Genomic DNA, 16,447 nt, shown 5'->3' with positions numbered 1-16,447 from the left:
TTCCAGGAAGTAAAGATTATGTAGCTTAAGCGTGATTGTTCGTAGTTAAAGTGATTAACTACCCACCTGGCACTTAGTTAAGGGGTTTCACTCCCTCCCTAACTTCAGGGGAAAATCCCCACCTGGGGAAACAACCTTTCTCGGAGAGGTGACCTTGGCCAAAACACATAGTGCTAAGGGGAGCAAACACATTAAGAACAGTATGCTATATATGCCAGGTCCCTTGAAACACATGCTGTGCAGATGTTTCCTCCCTGCAGGGACTGTGTCAAGCAGCAAGGATGGACTAGCTCCCGGCAGACGCTCAAGGAAGGAGCGGAAACCACAGACATGGAAACATGGAACAAAATGATGAACTGCAGAGGAAAGGGGAGATGGGGGGAGTGCGGGGAGAGATTAACCAAAGATCTTATATACATACTAGAGGCCCGGTACACGAGATTCTGCACTCAAGGGGGTCCCTCAGCCCAGCCTGCACACCTCTCGCAGTCCGGGAGCCCTAGGGGGATGTCTGACTGATGGCTTAGGCCCGCTCCCCTTGGGGAGCGGGCCTAAGCTGGCAATCAGACATCCTTAGTGCTGCCGTGGAGGCAGGAGAGGCTCCCAACACCACTGCTACGCTCACCAGCCATGAGCCCGGCTTCTGGCTAAGCAGTGCTCCCCCTGTGGGATCACACTGACCTCCAGGGAGCAGATTCTGCATTGAGTGTTTGCCCCCTGGTGGTCAATGCACGTCATAGCGACCAGTCATTCCACTGTTCAGTCGATTTGCATATTAGTCTTTTATTATATAGAACTAGAGGCCCGGTGCACAAAAATTTGTGCACTTGGGGGGGAAGGGGGCCCCTCAGCCCGGCCTGTGCCCTCTCGCAGTCTGGGACCCCTCAGGGGATGACCACCTGCTGGTTTAGGCCCGCTCCCCGGGGGATTGGGCCTAAGATGGCAATCAGACATCCCTCTGGCAGCCCGGCAGCCCGGCAGCCCTCGGGGGATGTCCACTTGACAGCGGGGAGCAGGCCTAAACTGCAGTCAGACATTCTTAGCGCTGCTGAGGAGGCAGGTGAGGCTCCCATCACCACCGCTGTACTGGCAGCCATCAGCCTGGCTTGTGGCTGAGCAGAGCTCCTCCCATGTGAGAGCGCCCTTACCACCAGAGGGCAGCTCCTTCATTGAGCGTATGCCCCCTGGTGGTCAGTGTGTGTCATAGTGACCAGTCATTCCCAGTCTTTCTGCTGTTAGGGTCAGTTTGCATATTACCCTTTTATTATATAGGATAGAGGCCTGGTGTACAGTTGGGGGCCGGCTGGTTTGCCCTGAAGGGTGTCCCGGATCAGGGTGGGGGTCCCGCTGGGGTGCCTAGTCAGCCTGGATGAGGGGCTGATGGATGTTTGCAGGCTGGTCAAGCCCCCCAGTGGGGACCCTCACCCCATAGGGGTTTGGCCAGCCTGGATGAGGGGCTGATGGCTGTTTGCAGCTGGTCACACCCCCTTCAGGGTGGGGGTACCCACTGGGGTGCCTGGCCAGCCTGGTGAGGGGCTAATGGCTGTTTGCAGGCTTGGTCACACCCCCTTCAGGGTGCCTGGCCAGCCTGGATGAGGGGCTGATGGCTTTCATGCTGGCCACACCCCCTTTATGGTGGAGGGGTCCCCATTGGGGTGCCTGGACAGTCTGGGTGAGGGGCTGAAGGCCGTTTTCAGGCTGGCCAAGCCCCCAGGCAACGGAAGCTCCCAGCCTCTCCTTTTTTTCTTTTTTAATTCTGGGATTTATTTACCTTCTATAATTGAAACTTTTTTGCCTTCAGTGGAGCTCAGAGCAGGCCGCGGCAGGCGGGAAGCTTGGCTTCCTCCATCACTGGAGCAACCAAGCCTCCTGCTCGCTCCAGCTCCGTGGCTGCCGGCCACCATCTTGGTTGGGTTAATTTGCATATAGTCGCTCTGACTGGCTGGTGGGTGTGGCTTAAGGTGTAGCGAATGTACGGTCAATTTGCATGTTTGTCTTTTATTAGAGTAGTGCAAGACCCGGGACCCCTCCCCCCCACACCCCTGCACCGTGGGACCGCCCCGAGTCCCAGAATCCGGCCCCACATGGCCGGCACGCCATGGGATGGCCCCAAGTGCTGGAGTGCCGCCCCGATGCCCCGCCTCCAGGCTGCGCACACAGAGCCACGAAAACCTCGGCAGAAGTCACACAAAAACGGCCGCCAGGACCCCCACGGGGCCGCAGGAACCCCTAAGGAAGCCGCACGGAGCGGCCGCCAGCCCCACCCCCACAGCACCGCATCCCACCGCTCCAAGGAGGCACCCTGCCTGCCGCCTCCCACCGCTGCAAGGAGGCGCCCTGCCTCCCTGGAGCGACTGCAGGAACTCCAGCAGCAGGCACATGAAGCAGCTGGCCCCGCCCCCACTGTGCACACCGCCATCTTGTGATGGTGTTATAGAGGGTTAATTTGCATATTCCCTCTTTATTATATAGGATAGGACTGAAGGATAGGTGCGGTCCCTGGGCCTGGCCTGCGCCCTCTTGCAATCCAAGACCCCTCAGGGGATGACAGAGAGCTGGTTTCGGCCTGATCCCCGCAGGCCAGGCCAAGGGACCCCACCAGTGCACAAATCTGTTCACAGGGCCTCTAGTATAAATATAAAGCACCAAGATTGTCCTAGCTGTTTTGGCCGTGGATAGAGCATGGGCCTTCAGTTGCAGGGTCCTGGGTTTGATTCCAGTCAAGGACACAAGCCCAGGTTTCCAGCTTGATCCCCAGAAGTGGGTGTGTAGGAGGCAGCCAATCACTGATTCTCATCAGTGATGTTTCCATCTCCCTCTCCCTCTCCCTTCCTCTCTGAAATCATTAAAAATGTATTTTTTAAATTAAGTCTGTTTAGCCGAGACCAGTTTGGCTCAGTGGATAGAGCTTCGGCCTGCGGACTGAAAGGTCCCGGGTTCGATTCCGGTCAGGGGCATGTACGTTGGTTGCGGGCACATCCCAGCAGGAGATGTGCAGGAGGCAGCTGGTCGATGTTTCTCTCTCATCGATGTTTCTAACTCTCTGTCCCTCTCCCTTCGCTCTGTAAAAAATCAATAAAATATATTTTTTAAAAAATAAATAAATAAATAAAATAAATGAAGTCTGTTTAAAAAAAAAAAAAAAAAGGTACCAAGCCCTAGCTGGTTTGCCTCAGTGGGTAGAGCGTTGGCCTGCAGACTAAAGGGTCTCGGGTTCCATTCTGGTTAAGGGCACATGCCCAAGTTGTGGGCTCAATCCCCAGTAGAGAGTGTGCAGGAGGCAGCCGATCAATGATTCTCTCATCACTGATGTTCTATCTCTCCCCCTCTCCCTTTCTCTCAGAAATCAATAAAAATATACATTTTTTTTAAAGTACCAAGACAAAAAGTACCATTTATTGAGTGCTTTGGTGAATGATTCAAGCAGTGTCTACACATATCAGTTTACTTAATCTTTCCAATAACCCAGTGAGTTAGGTATTAATTATGAAGTACAGTAGGGCCTTGACTTACGAGTGTCCCCACTAACGAGTTTTTTTGAGATACCAGCTGTCTCTCGGCCGATTTTTTGCATTGAGTTGATAGAGTAATTTGAGTTAACGAGCTCGGTCTCAGAATGAATTAAACTCGTAAGTCAAGGCCCCACTGTACAGAGAGAGATTAAGCCAGCGGTTCTCAACCTGTGGGTCGCAACCCCTTTGGTGGTCGAACGACCCTTTCACAGGGGTCGCCTAAGACCATCCTGCATATCAGATATTTACATTACAATTCATAACAGTAGCAACATTACAGTTATGAAGTAGCAACGGAAATAATTTTATGGTTGGGTCACAACATGAGGAACTGTATTAAAGGGCCAGAAGGTTGAGAACCACTGGGTTAAGCATCTTGCCTATGGGCACAGCTACTAAGTGGTGAGACACAGACTGGAACTCCGTGTGGCTCCAGAGCCAATATTCTTAACCATAAGACTAAGCTTTCTCTATAAATGCCAATGCCTTCCAAATCTGGATTCCCAAATTTTCAAACTTCAACCCTGAATTTCCAAATACCTTCTGGATATCTCTACTTGAATGCCCTTCAAAATTAACACAACTGAAATCACTATCTCCCTCTTGCTTTTTCCAACAAAAGCTACTCACCACACTTCCTTGTACAGTAGTCCGTCCCCTCCCCCTTCCCCCCCCCCCCCCCCCCCCCGCCGCTTATGTATGGGAATACATCCCAAGACCCCCAGTGGATGCCTGAAAGCATAAATAGTACCTAACCCTAAATATACTATCTTTTTCTATGCCTACAAACCTATAATAAAGTGTAATTTGTAAATTAGGCACAGAAAGAAATTAGCAACAATAACTAATAATAAAATAGAATTATAACAAAATAGTGTAATAAAAGTTATGTGAATGTGGTGTCTCTTTCAGCAAACTAGCACAAATTTCTTTTTCCTTCTTCACAACTTCAGATAGAAGATTCAGTCTTACTATAGATCTTAACAAGTTTAGCATAGGATTATTTCTTTCCTTAACTTGAGAATTTCCACCTTTTCACTTTATAGCTTCTTTGGCATAACCAAATTGCCAGCATCACTACTCTTTGGAGCCATTATTAAGTAAAATAAGGGTTACTTGAACACAAGCACTGCAATACTGTGACAGTTGATCTGATAACCCAGATGGCTACTACCTACCTAATGGGTGGGTAGCATATACAATATCAATATATAGGACAAACGGATGATTACCATCCAGAGCAAGATGGAGAGGGACAGCTTGAGGTTTCAGCATGCTACTCATAACAAGGCACACTTTAAAACTTATGCATTCTTAACTTCTGAAATTTTCCATTTAGTATTTTCAGATCATAGCTAACCACACGGGTACCTGAAACCATGCAAAGCACAACCATAAATAAGAGGGACTACTGTATTGCCTATTTGGGTTAATAAACGCCATTCATTACTCAAAGTAGGAACCTAAGTATGAATAATTTTCATCAATGTCTCTCATCCCCACATTCACCAAATTATGTTGTTCCTAACTCTCAAACTAACTTAATGATACTCTCATCATTTCTCACAACTGGGCATTAGCTTCAATGCGTTCTAAAAATGAATCTGACAATGTCATAACCTACAATGGTTCCCTACCATTGACTTCTTAGAAAAACATATTATGGCCATGGCTGGTGTGCCTCAGTTAGCTGGAGCATTCTTCTGTATACCAGATGGTGGTGAGTTCAGTATCAGGTCAGACACATGCCCGGTTGCAGGCTCGATTCCCAGTAGTGGGTGTACAGCAGACAGCCGATTAATGTTTCACTCTCACACAGATGTATTTCTCTCTCTCCCTCTCCCTTACTCTCTCTCTAGAAATCAATTTAAAGATGTGGCTCAGTGGTTGAACAATGACCTCTGAACCAGGAGATCACGATTCGATTCCCGAGAAGGGCACATGTCCCAGTTACAAGCGTGATCCCCAGTGTAGGGCATGCAGAAGGCAGCTGATCAATAATTCTCTCTCATCATTGATGTTTCTATCTCTCTCTCCTTCTTCCTTCCTCTCTGAAATCAATAAAAATATTTTTTATTTAAAATAAAAATCAATTTTAAAAAACACAATAAAACCTTATATAAATCCACTCATTCATTATAAAAAAATGTTTTGCTAAAGCAAATCTTTGACAGAGGATAGAGCATCATGTAGCATTACTGAAGTCAGTCAGCTGAAATAGAACCAATGTATGTACTCATAGCCCACAAAGAGATTTGCTGAATTTACTTTTTATAAAGAACTCATATAAAGGCAATTATCTTCTGGGGCTATTAAAATTCCAATTTATACTGTGTTTATTATCTTTCATAGAAGAATAATTGAGACTAGGAAGGCTGCATGTACCAAGTTAGTCAGAAAACAGGAAGTGGTTTGAATCATTTATAATTTCCAAAGCAGAGACATACAGAAAATTTTACATTTTATCCAAATTAATGCATGAATACATGCCAATTCAGTAGTAAGAAAAATATTTTCTAACTCTAACACAGTGGTAAGTATGATTTTTATCCATAAAACTCCATAATCCATTGATTAATATACATGTCTTCATTTACTTATATACATATACTACACGAACAATCCATATACAGTTCTTGAGGACTATGCAGTTTAACCTGGTTAGTTTTCTATATTCTAAGACTTCTAGAGCAGGCAGCTCTGGGCTTTAAGTCTAAACAAGAAGTTGTTACATCAGACAAACTATCAGTAAGAATTCTCTCAATCTGAACTTTGCTACAACTGGAATATTATGATCTTTTTCTCATTTATGATCACTGTACAAACTTTTCAAATCAAATCAAAGTCAATGCCTATCTAGGACAGGGGTAGGGAACGCCTGGCCTGTGGGCCACCCAGGAAATCATTTGATCTGGCCCTGCCAAGGCAACCATAGGCGGGACTTGAAATTCAATAAATCTAGTAGCTTTTTTCATAGCAACATAAATTTATATTAAGTGAATTACATTAAGTGAATGATGTATAAATATCCAAATGACCCTTGGCAGAAAAAAGGTTCCCCAACCTGATCTAGGAAAAGGATAAAGGGAGAAATTCATAAAGAAATGTAAAATCAGAGTATTTCGCTAAAAACAATAAGCAGCTTTGGAGTTCTGCTTTTTCACTGTGACAAGATCTGGAACCCACTTAAAAAACTGAAAAGACATGAATTTCTCTTACACATATACTGTATTATAATATCCATTGATTAATATACACGTCTTCATTTACTTATATACGTATACTACAGGAACAATCCATATACAGAACTAATAGACTAAACTTCATTCTGACATTTAGCTACACCAATACACTGAAATATATTTACCAACATTTATATTTCCATCTACATTTGAATAATATCTATTATCCTTTGTATATAAACACTGAGTTAGTGAACATTTTTTAAAGTAATAAATAATGAGCATGTTAATATTAAGCACCTATGAGACTTAAGAGAATTAGCATTCATTGTGTACCTACTATACCAAGTAGATACAAGAACTGTTAGAGCCGAAACCGGTTTGGCTCAGTGGATAGAGCGTCGGCCTGCGGACCGAGGGGTCCCGGGTTCGATTCCGGTCAAGGGCATGTACCTGGGTTGCGGGCGCATCCCCGGTGGAGGATGTGCAGGAGGCGGCTGATCGATGTTTCTCTCTCATCCATGTTTCTAACTCTCTATCTCTCTCCCTTCCTCTCTGTAAAAAATCAATAAAATATATTTAATAAAAAAAAAAAAAAAAAAAAAAGAACTGTTAGATACTTTAAATATGTTTACCACTTAGTCTTCACAACCACCCTATGAAATATTAATCTTAATTTACAAATGAGGAAGCAGAAGTTCATGAAGTTTAGATAGTGAGTTAGTGAGCTAAAGTTCAAAATTCAGAACTACCTAAAAGCCCTTTCTCTCACCACATGCTCTCAAAAAACTATAAAAACAAAAAACAGCCCTAGCTGGTTTGGCTCAGTGGATAGAGCATCGGCCTGCGGATTGAAGGGTCCTGGGTTCAGTTCCGGTCAAGGGCAAATGCCCAGGTTGCAGGCTCGATCCCCATTGTGGGGCATGCAGGAGGCAGCCGATCAATGATTCTCTTTCATCATGGATGTTTTTTATCTCTCTCTTCCTCTCCCTCCCTCTCTGAAATCAATAAAAATATTTTTTTAAGTATATATATGGGGAGCTATTTCAAGAACAGAAAAACACCACCAGCAATAATTAAATGAACAAGAAAATACTGAACAAATTAACAATACTTTATTCATCTTTTTAAGAATTCTATTGGTTTTTAGAAAGAGAAGAAGGGGCAGGGAGAAACATAAACATGGATATGAGAGCAGAACATCAATCAACTACCTCCTGCATGCCCTTCCCCCCCCCACCCCCCATGATCAAGCCGGCATCCCAGGCATAGGCCCTGAAGGGGAATCATCGGAACTGGCAACCTTTAGGTGCATGGGATTACACCCAACAGAGCCACAGTGGCCAGGACAACAATACTTTATTCTTTTTTTAAAATATATATATTTTTAAATATGTTTTTGTTGATTTCTAAGAGGAAAGGAGAGGGAGAGATAGAAACATCAATGATTAAAGAATCACTGATCAGCTGCCTCCTGCACACCCCACAATGGGGATTGAACCCAAAACCTGGGCATGTGCCCTTGACCAAAACTGAACCCAGGACCCTTCAGTCCATAGGCCGAAGCTCTATCCAGTGAGCTAAACGAGCTAGGGCAATATTTTATTCTTATATAAAAGTAAAAACTAGATGAATTCTGTAGGGTAGCAAAAGCTGGTAAATCAGGAAAAAATCCTAAGAAGTTTAAATTTGGAGTTAAGTTGAAAAAATTTAGCAGGTTTTAAGTAAAAAAAGAACAAAAAAATAAGAAGAATATTTACAGAGATTTACAAGTAAACAAGAGGAACATTTTTTTGAATTTTTTGAACATTAAACAGTGTCCTAAGCACTTTATAAACACTTAATCCTCAAATTCAGTACAATTATTATCCCCATTTGGCAAAAGGAAAAACTGGAACAGAAATGTTAAGTAATTTAGTCAAGGCTACAGAATTTTGTTTGCCATAACTCTTATATGTATACTAGAGGCCTGGTGCACAAATTCGTGCACAGGTGGGATTGGGCCCACCCTCCCTGATCTGGGCCCAGCCAGCCAGCCGGAGGGAGGGGCCACCGATAGGGAGGTTGGCCAGCAGGCCCTGCGCCCTGGTCAAACTCCTGGCCAAGGGGACAATTTCCATACTAGACTTTTATTATATAGGACATTTTTTTAAATCCTCACCTGAGGGCATGCTTAATGATTGTAGACAGATGGGGAGGGAGAGAGAAACATTGATGGGTTGCCTTCCCATATGCCCCAACCAGGATCACATGGTATGTGCCCTGACAGGAAATCAAACCCTGCAACCTTTCACTATACAGGACGATGCTCCAACCAACTGAGCCACACCAGCCAGGGCCTATATATTTTTATTTATATATTCAATACTCAATGTATAGGCATCTGCAATTGTATCCAATCCCATTCCTTTCTAATTAACAAATGCCCCAACAAAGTCATCCCAAATCAGTTCTATGCATCTACCTTTACACTTATATTATGCACCTAAAAACCTCCCCTTTAGTAATCTACCATCAGAGTAACTACTTTTTTCCCTTCATGAACAGGCACATACATATATGTCCAATTTCCCCAACCACTTATAACAAATTCTAGCACATGTTATTTTTCTCAAACATGGCCTCCGGATATTAGAAATTCCGTGAGACTACTCTTTTTATGGAAAACACTTTTAAGACTTGTTAAGATGGCTTTTTATAGAAATCCAAATACATATACTGTAATACCAATTATTCAAAGTTCAAAATCATAAAAAACAGTACTGCATATTGTTTAAAGTTACAAGCATATACTAAAAAGCATGAAGATATGTATGAAAATGATAAAACCAAATTAAAGATAATATTAATGGAAGGAGGAAGGTTGGAGGAATACAATCCAGAATGGACACAGAGGAGGCTTCAACTCTGTTTGTAAAGTTTTATTTCTTAAACCGAGTGGGGGATACATCATAATTATTCTTTATACCCTCTCGAATTTGAAATATTTTTAAGTGAATTAAGAGGATATCCAATTACTAATGATTGGTAATATAAACTATAATGTCCAAGTTGCAGTAACTGATCATTGCTCTATGTAGGGCACCCCTCCTGTTCCTTAAGCCAAGAAAAGGAACATTACAAGCCAAAACTTTCTCTTAGACATATCTTAGATATGGTTCCAGGTTTATATTCGAGAGCCATACACAGTCCATTCCTTTCACAACTCTCACACCAACAAAAATTAAATGCCTTATTTTATCTCTGTATCCCTAAATCGCCATGTACTTACGTGCCTTGTTTACTCACACAGGAAACGAGAATAACGACCTTTCCTGATGTGTCTGTGTTAAAACACAAGTGAGCTGGTAGTGACCGCGCTCCTATTTCCACTTGGCTAAGGGCGCAGTCGTCTATATTAGAAATCTGTGCCTGAGTCTCTCTCACTCATACACGCTCACTTTTCAAACGCAACTTATGAATCTAAATGAAGTCGCTCAATAAACCTCAAAGGAAATGTCACCTCCACGAAACGTCACTTGGCCAGGGCGGTCCCAAAACACTGCCCTCCGGTGCCCCGAGCGCCCACCCGCCGCGGGCTGGAAGTCCGGCCCCTGGACCCGCGTGTACACCGCCCCGAACGGCGCTCCTCCGGGGGGAGACGCACGCACACCTCCGGATCCCGACTTCCGCTCACTGCGGTCAAACAAACAGCAAGGGCCTGAAGTTTCCCCTCATCGGGAACCCAATGGAATCGGCATGTTCACACCCCGCAGGTTCCCGACTTTCTCGTCACGGAGGGGACGAGGTCTAGTCTTCCATGGCGTCCGCCAGAGTCCCAAAGTCGTCGACGGCACAGTTCAGGCAGCGAGCCCGCCCACTGCCCTCCCTCCCTTCCCCCCACCCCAGGGCAGCCTACCCTACCCCCCGATTCCCACTCCCATTCCCACTCCCGGCGCCGAGACCGCCAGCACCTGCAGGGCCTCCGAACAGTCGGGGACCCGCTTCCACCCTCAAGCGGGGAGAGCCAGGATGCTGGCAAGGACGCTCGCCTCCGGCCGCCAGCCTCTCCTCGGGACCAACCCTTCGAAACCCTGCCTCTCTCATCCGGCTGAAGGCAGATCCGACACTTTCTCCAGGACCGACCCGGGGACCTGGCCTTGCTCAGGGCCCAGAGCCAAGGCCTCCTCACCTCTCCCTCCCGGAGGACTAACCTACCCCGGACGCCCCAGGCCCGAGAGGCAACTCCCGCCACTCCCCAGCTCGCCAGTCTCTCCGAACCGGCGGCGGCGCTGAAAAGCCGAGTCCCCCGGCCCCCCTCAATCAGCTTCCGGGCCCCCCTGCCCAGCCAGGCCCGAGCCCCCTGCCTGCCCTCCGCCGCCACCCGCTCCCGTTACGCCGCTTCCCTTCCTCCGGAGGCCGAGTCGCGGGGCTGGGCGGCTTCCTTCCCCGGCATCCTGCGGGCCCGGCCCCTCCCGCAGCGGACCGGGCCCCCGCCCGGCGCGCCGCACACTCACCGCTGAGCGCCGAGGCCTGCAGGGTGGCCCCTGAAGTACCGTCGATGACTTTGATGGTCCCGCGACTGGTGACGGCCAGAATGGCGTTGAGCGCCGGGTGGTAGGAGAGGCTGTGCAGCCCGTCGGGGTCGCAGCGCATGCAGCCGTCCCGCAGCACCAGCCACTCCGAGGCCCCGGACGCCCCCGCCCCCGCCGCCGAGGAGCAGCCCGGGCCCGAGGCCGCCGCAGCCGCAGCCGCCATCTTCCGGCCTGCGCTCAGCACAATCACACTGGGAAGCGGCTCAGTGACAGTCCCGGGAGGTGCACCACCGCCGCCAGTCACCATCCGGGGCCAGGGGGCAAGCGAGCGCGTTAGCCGGAAGTGAAGTCAGGCGCCGGCACGCACGCCGGACGTCGGCCGCGCTCCCCCAGGAGCCCAGCTCTGAGGGGCCCAGCGCGGAGGAGGCAGGCGGGGGAGGGCGCGAGAGAGCGAGGGGGCGGGGCGGAGACGGCGGGAGCATGCGCGGAAGGCCCTCGCGTGCCACGCGCCGCGGGTCCGGCCAGCGCTGCGTCCTCAACGTCCCAGATTTTCGGCGAGCCCTGGGCGTGGCCGGGCTCCGCCCCGCGCCGAGACTCCGCGCGAGGGAGGTGGGGCGCCCGTATATTTCCGCTGGGCGGGGGCCCCGCCCGGTCTACCTGTCCGAGCCGCCCCGAGGCCCTTCGCTTGGTTCCAGCCGCGCCCGAACGGTTCCCGGCTCGCGCGGTGCAGCTCTTCCGCGGCGGCCGGAAGGAGACCTGCGGACGTGGGCCATGGCTCCCATCTGAGAATAAACCGTGAAAAACCTCTGGTCTGGATTTGGAGAAACTGGACGATCTCCCCAAACCCGTGCCTCCTACAACGCCCCACCCCCCAATTTCCGAATCTTTTTGTTGAGTGAAAATGCCAGATCTGCGGTGCTGGGAGCTCATAATGAAGTCTAGTTTCTCTACCACATTCCACACAACTCGAGTTACGTGAATTGTTAATAAGTGTGCGTGGGTGTTGTGGGGACTCTAGCCAAGTAAATGTACTCTTAAACAAAACAACAATGATATAACAGCACTCTAGGATGACAACAATTTTTAAAAAAGGAAAATAGGTGTTAGCAGCAATGTGGAGAAATTGGACCCCTTGTGCACTGTTGGTGGGAATAGATGGTACGGCTGCTATAGGAAACAGTATAGCAGTTCCTCAAAAAGTGTCAAATAGAATTACTATATGATCCAGCAATTCCACTTGTGGGTATAGACTCAAAAGAATTGAAAGCAGAGTCTCAAATATATTGGTACACCCCTGTTCAGAGCAGTATTATTCCCAATAACTAAGGTGTGGTAGGAACCCAGGTGTCCGTCAGTAACCATGTGGACGTACCGAGGACATTATGCTGTTAAAGAAGCTAGACACAAAGGAGAACACAGGGTATGATGCACTTATATGAAGACTTGAGTAGCCAGATGCATAGAGACAGAAAGTAGAATGGTGTTTGGAAGGGCGGAGGGAATGAAGAGTCATTGTTTAAAAGGTAGATTTTTTATTTTGCTAGATAAAAGAATGCTGTGGATGGATGTGAATGTACTTAATGCCACTGAACTGTGCACTTAAAAACAGCTAAGATGGGCCCAGCCTGCGTGGCTCAGTGGTTGAGCATCTACCTATGAACCTGGAGGTCACGGTTCAATTCCCAGTCAGGGCAGATGCCCAGGTTGTGGCTCAATCCCCAGTGTGGGGCATGCAGGAGGCAGCCAGTCAGTGATTCTCTCTCATCACTGATGTTTCTATCTCTCTGTTCCTCTCCCTTCCTCTCTGAAATCAATAAAAAAGATTAAAAAAAAAAAAAAAACATGTTTATAAAAAAAATAAATGGTTAAGATGGTACCCATTACACACCTATTAGAATGGCTAAAATCGAAAAAACTGACAATACCAAATGCTGGTAAGGATGTGAAGCAACAGGAACTCTCATTCATTGCTGGTAAGAATGTAAAATGGTACAGCCCCTTTGGAAGACAATTTGTCAACTGTACACACATAATTATATCCACACAAAATCTGTACACAAATATTTACAGCAGCTTTATTCATAATTGCCAAAGCAACTAAGATGTCCTTAAATAAGTAACTGCAGACACAGCCTATGGTACATCCATAAAAATGATTATTGTTCAGTGATAAAAGGAAATATGCTATCAAGCTGAAAAGGGCATGGAGGAAACATAAATGCATATTGTGAAGTGAAAGAAGCCTCACTGAAGAAACTGTATACTCTCTGATTCCAAATATATGACATTCTGGAAAAGGAAAACTATAGAGATAGTAAAAAAATAAGTAGTTGCCAGCAATTTGTGGGAAGGAGGAAGGGACAAATAGGTGGAGGATAAGATTTCTAGGGCAGTGAAACTATTTTTGTGTGATACTATAATGGTAGATACATGATATTCTGCATTTGTCAAAACTCATAGAAAGTACTCACAAAGAGGGAACATTAGTGTAAACTATGGACTTTAATAAGGGAAACTATTGCCCTAACCGGTTTGGCTCAGTGGCTAGAGCGTCAGCCTGCGGACTGAAAGGTCCCAGGTTCGATTCTGGCCAAGGGCATGTACCTTGGTTGCGGGCACATCCCCAGTAGGAGGTTTGCAAGAGGCAGCTGATCCTCTCTTATCGATGTTTCTAACTCTCTGTCCCTCTCTCTTCCTCTCTGTAAAAAATCAATAAAATATATTTTTTTTTAAAAATAGGGGAAACTATTATTAACCCAGCTGGCATGGTTCAGTGGATGAGCATCAACCTATGAACCAGGAGGTCATGGTTCAATTCCCGGTCAGGTCATATACCCGGGTAGCAGCCTCAATCCTCAGGCTGGGGTGTGCAGAAAGAAGCCAATCAATTATTCTCTCTCATTATTGATGTTTCTACCTCTCTCTCCCTCTCCCTTCCTCTCTGAAATCAATGAAAATATATAAATAATAATAATAGGGGAAACCGAGTGCAGGGAAAGGGGTATAGGAATTCTCTGTACCATATGCTCAATTTTTCTGTAAATCTAAAACTGTTCTAACAATTAAAGTGTATTAAAATGGTTAATTTTTTTTTAAGATTTTAAAATTTTACTGTCAGAATAAAAGAGGAACAAAATCCACATTTTTTCCTCATTATTAAGAAGGGATTAGGGTCTCTCCGCCCCCAATTTTTCCAGGTACAGTTTTGTTTCATCTCAGTGATATCTTGGGGTCCTGGAAAGAGGCCAAAGCTAGGGCTGTTACAGGATGTGTATATTTGGGATATGAATCTGATGATTTATAGGAGGAAAATGCTGTCAGGGGGAACAATAGCATGTTAGCTCCAAATATTGCATCTAGTGCAAAAAATTAGGCTTATGAAGTTAATACATATTTAGGAGGTACTGTTTTTTTCAATGACTCTCCATAGATTGAAGTCATCACCACCTGACTATTTCACTGCAGCCAGGCCAGTGTGACTCAGTGGTTGAGTGTCGATCTATGAACCAAGAGGTCACGGTTTGATTCTAGGGCATGCCCAGATTGCTGGCTCAATCCCCAGTGGGAAGCGTACAGGAGGCAGCCAATCAATGATCCTCTCTCATCATTGATGTTTCTCTCTCTCTCTCCCTCTCCCTTCCTCTCTGAAATCAATAAAAATATTTTTTAAAAAATTAAAAAGAATAAAAATGCATACCCTCCATCTAACCATGGGAAAAACACCAAACAGATCTAAACTAAGAGACATTCTACAAAATAACTATACTTTTCAAAAGTTTCAAGGTCACGAGGACAAGGAAAGACAGGAACTATCACAGATTGGAGAAGACTTAAGGAGACATGACTAAATGCAATGCTGGATCCTGGAACAGAAAAAGGACAGTAACAGAAAATCTGATGAAATCCAAACGAAGTCTGTCATGTAGTTAATAATATTTTACTGATGTTAATTTCCTGATTTTGATAAATGCACTATGGTTGCGCAAGATGTTAACATTAGGGAAAACAGGAACTTTAGGGATTGTTTTTGCAACTGTAGTGTAAGTATAAGATCATTTCAAAACAAAAAGTTCACACACACACACACACACACACACACACACACACACATCCTTAATGGTTGGTTAAGGCCCTCTGGAGTGGACTGAGGCAAAAAGAGCCAAAATTCATTGCCTAAGAAATTCAGAAAATTTTGGAAGTGACACCAGAGGACAGGGGAGAAGGTCAAAGAGGAGACAAGTACCCAGCTTCAAGGCTCTTTGTGGAGAGGCAGTCATAAGGAGGGAGTGGCTGAGGAACTTTTAAAGAACAGGATCCAAGTTGAGGTTGTTTGTTGGGCCATAATGTACTATAATGTACCCCCATGAGTAAGGGTGTGCTACAGACAGCCTGTGGTGGTGCTTTGGAAATCGAATAAAACACCATGATGTACAGCTGTGACATAAGACTGCAAAGGGAGTCCTAGCCAGTTTGGCCCAGTGGATAGAGCATTGGCCTGCAGACTGAAGGGTCCCAGGTTCAATTCCGGTCAAGGGCACATGCCAGGGTTGTGGGCTCAATCCCCAGTAGGGGGTGTGCAGGAGGCAGCCAATCAATGATTCTCTCTCATCATTGATGTTTCTAGCTCTCCCTCTCCCTCCCCCTTCCTCTCTGAAATCAATAAAAGTATATATTTTTTTAAAAAGACTGCAAAAGGACACCACCACACAGGAGGTAAGAGAGCAAAGAAAAAAGAAAAATCAGCAGAAACAAACAAGAACTCAAAGACCAAGGCAACTAGGAAATATTTGGGCACCATAGAAATTTCCAGAGGTTTTGGAAGAATGTTGGGTTTCTCAGTATACTGTCCTCTGTGTTATTTTACTTAAAGTGTATTTTATACTTCTTCTTTTAAAAAAATCAATTCTCCCCCTCCTTCCTTCCCTCCCTTTATCCTTTTCTTCACTCTTCCATTTGCCTGGCTTTCTTTCCCTTCTACCAACAGTTAACCACTGTTGTTAGGTTTGTATTTATCATTTCTAGACATTTTAAATATTCATTTACAATCAAATTTGAGTATATATGTCATCCTCTTTATTATCACACAATTAGAAGCATACTATACATAATTATCTGCAGCTTGCTTCTTTGCTTAATGATGTTTCTAGATCTTTCCATATCAGTTTATGAAAAGCTGCCTCATTCTTTTATACAGCTAACAGTAAACCGCTGACTATATGAACCATAATGTTTTTTTAAA

General features: G+C 45.7%; 1 protein-coding gene across 6 annotated transcripts in view; it reads right to left on the bottom strand.

Moving 5' to 3' along the window:
• Window positions 1–11,594, bottom strand: part of BIRC6 (baculoviral IAP repeat containing 6) — a 181,438-nt gene extending 169,844 nt beyond the window's left edge. For 5 of the 6 annotated variants that reach the window (XM_070428963.1, XM_070428967.1, XM_070428964.1 and 2 more), the window contains exon 1: window positions 11,191–11,591. In XM_070428963.1, the coding sequence (XP_070285064.1) occupies window positions 11,191–11,515 (325 nt within the window). In that variant the 5' untranslated portion in view covers window positions 11,516–11,591. Of the gene's footprint in view, window positions 1–11,190 lie in introns of all 6 variants that reach the window. The other variant, XR_011473150.1, reaches the window with a different exon arrangement.
• Between the last annotated feature and the right edge of the window lie 4,853 nt (window positions 11,595–16,447).

The sequence above is a fragment of the Myotis yumanensis genome, unplaced genomic scaffold (genome assembly GCF_028538775.1).
Source record: "Myotis yumanensis isolate MYYU_CA2020_CCGP unplaced genomic scaffold, mMyoYum1.0.hap1 SCAF_11, whole genome shotgun sequence".
In the NCBI taxonomy this organism is placed as follows: domain Eukaryota; kingdom Metazoa; phylum Chordata; class Mammalia; order Chiroptera; family Vespertilionidae; genus Myotis; species Myotis yumanensis.
The sequence above is the reverse complement of the archived record's forward strand: the minus strand, read 5'-3'. Positions and strand labels throughout refer to the sequence as shown.